At 35.4% G+C, this 6,000-nt stretch overlaps 1 protein-coding gene across 3 annotated transcripts in view; it reads right to left on the bottom strand.

Annotated features, from left to right (window-relative positions):
• Positions 1-314: 314 nt before the first annotated feature.
• The window catches only part of PIAS2 (protein inhibitor of activated STAT 2), an 81,645-nt gene continuing 75,959 nt past the window's right edge, over positions 315-6,000 (bottom strand). For 2 of the 3 annotated variants that reach the window (XM_069468438.1, XM_069468439.1), the window contains exons 13-14: positions 5,179-5,216; positions 315-2,578 (exon numbers count right to left, since the gene is read on the bottom strand). In XM_069468438.1, coding sequence (XP_069324539.1) covers positions 2,396-2,578; positions 5,179-5,216 — 221 coding nt within the window. In that variant the 3' untranslated portion in view covers positions 315-2,395. The remainder of the gene's footprint in view (positions 2,579-5,178; positions 5,217-6,000) is intronic. The other variant, XM_069468437.1, reaches the window with a different exon arrangement.

Raw genomic sequence — 6,000 nt, 5'->3', positions numbered from 1 at the left:
GCTGCCATGAGGCCAAAGGCATAAAGAAAAGTACTCACCTTCAAAGACACATACACAACGTAAGCCCCAATTTTAAGATTATAAACTTCAAAGTGTATTTTTTAAAACGCAAGGCGCCTGTATGAGATAAATTAAAAATTTATATGTAATTTCAATGTAAAACACCAAAACTGAACATTAAAACTGTTCACAGAAAATAGTGAAAAAGAAACAAAGTACAACTACAAAAGCACAGTTACCAGTTACAAGAACCAAGCAAATAAACTAATTTCTATTAATATTTTCATTTACCTTATAAAACTTTGTTCATTAAATTGGGGGGAGGGAGCCTCTTAGACTCTAAAGGGTAACAAAATAACAAACAGACATCATTTATTTATTAACAAATTATGCCACACACACAAAGCAAATTACTTTTTCTATCTGATTACAGAGTCAACAGAAATTGCATCTGCACTTACAGCAGCAACACAAAATTAAGAAGAAATTCTGTATCTGGACCAAAAAACCGTAACATGGTTTGGAAATCTAATGACTAAGAAGGTAGAACTGGCAACTATGGTGTTACTGCTGGAGGATTCAGGGTTTGTTTGTTTTCTCCACATCTTTGATAATAAGCAGCACTCTCAAAGGGATAATAATTAAATAAGGGAATATGCAGTCAGAGAAGGGACGATGTGGAAAACCACACAAAATTAAATCAGTACAAAAAGAGCACATGAGGGCCATGAAAACTCAAGAGGGTGTAAAACACCAAGCAAGGACAAGTCAGCTCCCTGGAGTTGCACCGACTCTGAAGTAGTACGTCCTATTCTAACTGAAACTGGAGAGTCCTCACAGGGGCACTTCTGTTTGAGAAATCATTAGATCAGCCATTTGAAGGGAGAAAAAAAGGCCTTTGTTTTTAAAGCAGATAGAGCTTAGGGAAAGCTAAACATCAGAAAAGTACTAAATCCTTGTGAAATCAAAAATGATTTAGGAAGCCAAATGAAGCAAAGTATGAAATTTGGATAAAAATGTCTAGTCTAAGAGTAAAACTCAGTTTTCTGAGTGATGTAAAATCAAACACACTATAAGAGAATTTTCAAAGTGCACCCAGTACAACCTCAGGGGTTCCCGAGAGTTTGGGGGCAGCACAGAGTAAGATACGAAGTAGCTTCTGGCCCATTCTCCCCAACCCTTCCTCACTCGAACTCCAACATTTCTAATTCTCTTTTGTGGTTTCAGTTAAGATTTCTTTTTAAAAAAAGGAAAAAGAAACTTGATGGTGTCCCCATTCCTTGCTATTGTTCATTTTTTCCCTAAGTTTGAAGATCACTGTGGAGACTGAAATTACACTGGTGAGAAATATGATCAGAGATCTAAAACATATTTTTTATGTCAGTGCTACTAAAATATGAGAAATTTCAACAAGTATTCTAGTTTATAAAATGAGCAAATTAAGTTCTTAGGAAGAAAGTAAATTTTGTTATTAACCACCCCTCAAAATCTCTTCTGCTGCTGGCTCCAAGCTATCAACATTTGATAGTGTGAACAAAATTCTAATGAACATTTCAGTCACACTTTACCCCCAAACATTTCATTCAATGGCTGCACAGAATTTCTTTTGAGAAGGCAAGCCCCAAATTTATAGGAAACTCTAGAATGAGAATGTACAGTTACCAAAAATAACACACATCATGTCAGGATAGAATATGCATACTGTTCTTAAACATAATCACTAATACAGAGCAGCCAAATCCCAGAACTTCACTCTGCATTCATTAGCAAACAATGTCAAAGCGTAAATGATAACCAGGAAAAAATGCTAACACAAAGGCCATTTTTCTCTGATGGGATCACGAAGAAAAGTGGAACTGTAGGAAGAAAAGTGAAACCCAAGCTTTGGCCACTTATGGAAACTTCATGACTTCAACGAAAGAGAACAAATCTCCGTGGAAAGGACTCATTCAGCAAACATCAGTTCTTTCCATATATTTTTCCCCTTCACATCAGGTTAAACAGAAGTTGCTGTCATTCTAGAATCAATGATTTACAACTTTTAATTAGAAAAAAGTTTACTTGAATATTTACATAATTTTTATTGCTGTTTATAACAAAAAAATTTTTTTAACTGATTTGTAGGATCCATCCATTAATGTATGAAATTGAAATCCATCTGTCAAGAAGATACAGTTATGGCTGAATTACTCTGATGCTCAGAGTACAGCGTAAGAAAAATCCTTGCATGTCATTTGGTTCTTGCTGCAGTCATCTGTGTTCATCTCTCAGAAAGCAAAAGAATCCATCTGACTTTCAATAAATATCAAAGTAATTGCCAAAAAAATAGTTTCCACAGAGATCCAAGAAAGAGCAGTTTTGATGAATAATTCCCAGAATCAAGTGTGTTGTCCTTTTAGTCCAATGAGATGATGTCAGGAATGTTGCTTCCACTGCTGGTTATGACCCCTGTCTCACTCCTGCTGCTGGAGGAACTAACATGAGTATTGCTCTCATGGGGGCTGGTGGTGGTGACAGACGTACTGCTTGCTGTTAAGGGTGAGGTGAGACTATCCAAAAACATAGGAGGACAGTACTGCTTGAAACAAACAATGATGCCGATGAGGAAGAGGCTACATTGATTTTAAATAAAGAGACTAGAAATTGTTAGATATGCACAAGTGATAGTCATATACTTAAATCCCAATGGGATTTAAAAATTCCTCAAAAACTTCACATCTTTGGGTGGAAGGTGGCATGAATTTAGCTATTTTACACCATTTAGTGAATGGAGCATATTCTGGATTCTCTCAAAACTTAGGGAACTTGTTTGTTGACCATATACACAGGTAAAAGTACAAAGAAGGTCAACAATAACTGAAGTCATTCAATACTAAATATTGGCCCCACAAGTACAACTCATACTTAATCTCAAAAAGAATTTGCTGTGCATATTAGTTGCGGTTTAAATCACACTGTAAAAGCTAATAAGTACTTGTTTTTAATGGTATTAAGCAAAACTGCTAATGTAAAACTCAATAATGACAACATTCATTCTAAAACAGAGACTACTACATGGTACCTAACTACCACGGGATGCTCAGGACAGAGAATTATCTCATGTAATCACAAAATTCTGGAATAAATCTTAAAGGAGATCTAATCTAATCTTCCTCGTGATGTGTAACATCACTTTCCTAGTGCTCACATTTCAAGCCCCCTTGCAATCCTTGTTGCTGATTCCCAAATCAGTACAAACTTGAGTATAATACTCTTAATATTGACCAAGGAGTGGAGACAGACGAGAGCTAAAAGCTTTATTTTATATCACTGTAGACTATTTTATGTGAGAAACAATCGTACTGATTTTAGCAAAGAGAAGTCTAGTAATATAATGCAAGAGGAGATGTCCTAAGTTTGTTATTAGTTCAACTCCATGAAAGATCAGTAAGGCGATCTGATTCATATTATCCACTCTGTATATTATTCAGTTTACCATCAGAGACACTAAATTACAGAACAGGAATTTAAAAGTGAAGTTGTTTAGACTACATGGTTTCACGGCCCATAAATAAAATGGGAATAATAGCCTCAGGCTTAAGCTACCTATTAGAGTAATATAGCAACAACTAAAATTCAGACTGCTCTTCAAAAGTGTTATTTAATGTTTTAGATAGATAATTGTCTTGGTTTATCAATAAAATGAACACCACACACAAAGAGAGTCAAGGGACACTGGTTAAGGGAGGAAAAGAATAGTTCTCGAAGAGCTTCTAAGGAGCTCTACAGATAGTTGAATTGTCAGGCACTAAATTCTTCTCTAAAAATCAAGTCAATTTCTAATTTTCCACTAAAATTGGCAGGTAAATGTGGAAAAAAGCCCAGAAACTTACATTTTATTCCCACTACCAAGGCAGTTTTTGATTGCCTCATGGGAAAAAGATACCCTTCTTCATTTACAAAATTAGTGTTAGATGCTACAGTCCTGCCATCGATGGGCTCTGTGCCTTGAATTCTTATAGTATTCAGGTTGCAGTCATTTTATTATTATTAGCCTTGTATTCCTTCCATACATATCAATGAGAGGAATTATGGGGCAATGTGAAGGTAAAGTAGAAAAACCTAAGATTCAACGGTAAACCAAAGGCACAACCACGCCCTCCTACCTACTTATCAAGTAAGTTAGACTGCCACTGATCCTGCCAAATAAGCTATGAAATAAAAACCTCTAGGTTCCAAGGTATTTTTTTTTTTTAAAAGGATTGGTCACATAAAAATCAGTAGTAATCCTTTAAGCCTGAAGAATTCATTTCCTAGAAAAAAATATATACACCTTTGCTATATGTACCTTTGTTACATCTACTGATGTATTAATGTCAACTCAGGATAACAAGAAATTCCTCATCTGCACAGTACCCTGGGCCCAAATTTCCAGTGACGTCTGTGTGATCGGATAATAGAACACCGAAACTGGAGACGGAGACTAGGCCTGTGGTTAACTGACTGTGAGCAGCCTGTGGAGCAGCGATCCTGTGGTTCTTCCTCTCCCTCCCTACTCTCAACACCTTGTCTCAAAAAGTCTTTCTCTTTTTCACTTTTCTTATGCCTTTTCCTCCTCTGCTCTGCATCTGCTATAAGCCTGTGAGTGGAATCCATGCTCACTGCAAGGTCTTCATGTTGGGACTTTGGGCTACTAGAGTTTATCACCTTTGACAAAGAAAACAGGGATGACTGGTATATAGAAACTTTAAATTGGGGCATCCCCAAAGTCCAAATCTGACTGTCTTTAAAAACAATGAAGGATCAAGCTAATGAATCAAGTCTGTTTAATCAGCTGTAGCTGTTGATTTTCTATATAATAAATGTTTTATCTAAAAAATAAAATTTTACCTGTAAAATTTTATCCTCCAGCTACCTAGCACAGCTTCCACTCACTCTAATCACTCAAATGCTTGTAAGAGATGCTAAATTATTAAGCTAAATAAAATATAATGAAAAATTTAGATATTAAGGACAAAATGTCATACACTGAAAACAGCAACTTTATTCCTCCAAATAAAATTGTGAAATATTTATATAGTACTTCCTTTCCACCAAAAATTGAGAGTTGACTGTCCTGATTTTATGCAACTGGTCATTTTTAGTTAGCATGACAAAATCAACAAATACAAATTAGTTGCTTAAATTCAGGATACATACCTGGGGATCAACTGGAATAAGGGAAAGAAAATCCAAACCTAAAACAAAAATGCTTTGTTAATAGTTGTCTCATATTTGGAGACCAGAATTATTTCCCAAAGTCATTTTTATTTATCATTAAGTCACAAAACATTTGGGGTGTTTACCACTCTGCCACAAGGAAGCTCTATACCATGATCAGTGATATTTAATGTGTAAAAAACCCAAAGGTGAACATATTCCCTGACAAAACAACTGGGAAAACCAACCACCTCCCAGAGACTCAAACGCAGCAGTCCAAAAATTTCCAGAGAATTAGGAATAGTCAAAGCAAATGCCCCCTTCCTCCTTTGTCACTCAGAATTACAAGCAATAAAAATAATGAGATGATGATCTGGATTCGTACCATTTAAAAAAAAAAAAACATACTTAGGATCTTAAAATACTTCACATTTATTTTTCAGAAATACACCACAGTGAGGTTCATCTAAATATTACTTCTTAAACAGCTATTTCATTGATAACCCCTGTTCCCACATCAAGAGCAGTACATCATCCAGAGCTCTGCACAAAGCAAGCACTTGGTAAATGCTGCTCACTAACAGGCTGACGTTATCAAGGTTTACTGAGTTATAAACTAATATAATTTTCTAAAACAAAGCAATGGAATTCTCCAATTATGTTTTAGAAACAAGAATGTGAAAAAGGTTGTCCAGTAGTCTCATTTTGAAGTATTAAATAACAATAAATAATAAAAAAATTTCTAGTAGGAAAAGTTTAGCAATAAACTTCTAAGTCAGTTCCCCTAAACCTCCCTGTATGACTAAATTTTCAATTATTTCA

The sequence above is a fragment of the Eulemur rufifrons genome, chromosome 5, assembly GCF_041146395.1.
Source record: "Eulemur rufifrons isolate Redbay chromosome 5, OSU_ERuf_1, whole genome shotgun sequence".
NCBI classification, from domain to species: Eukaryota; Metazoa; Chordata; class Mammalia; order Primates; family Lemuridae; genus Eulemur; species Eulemur rufifrons.
Note: the sequence above shows the minus strand (reverse complement) of the source record. Positions and strands in the feature narration are given on the sequence as shown.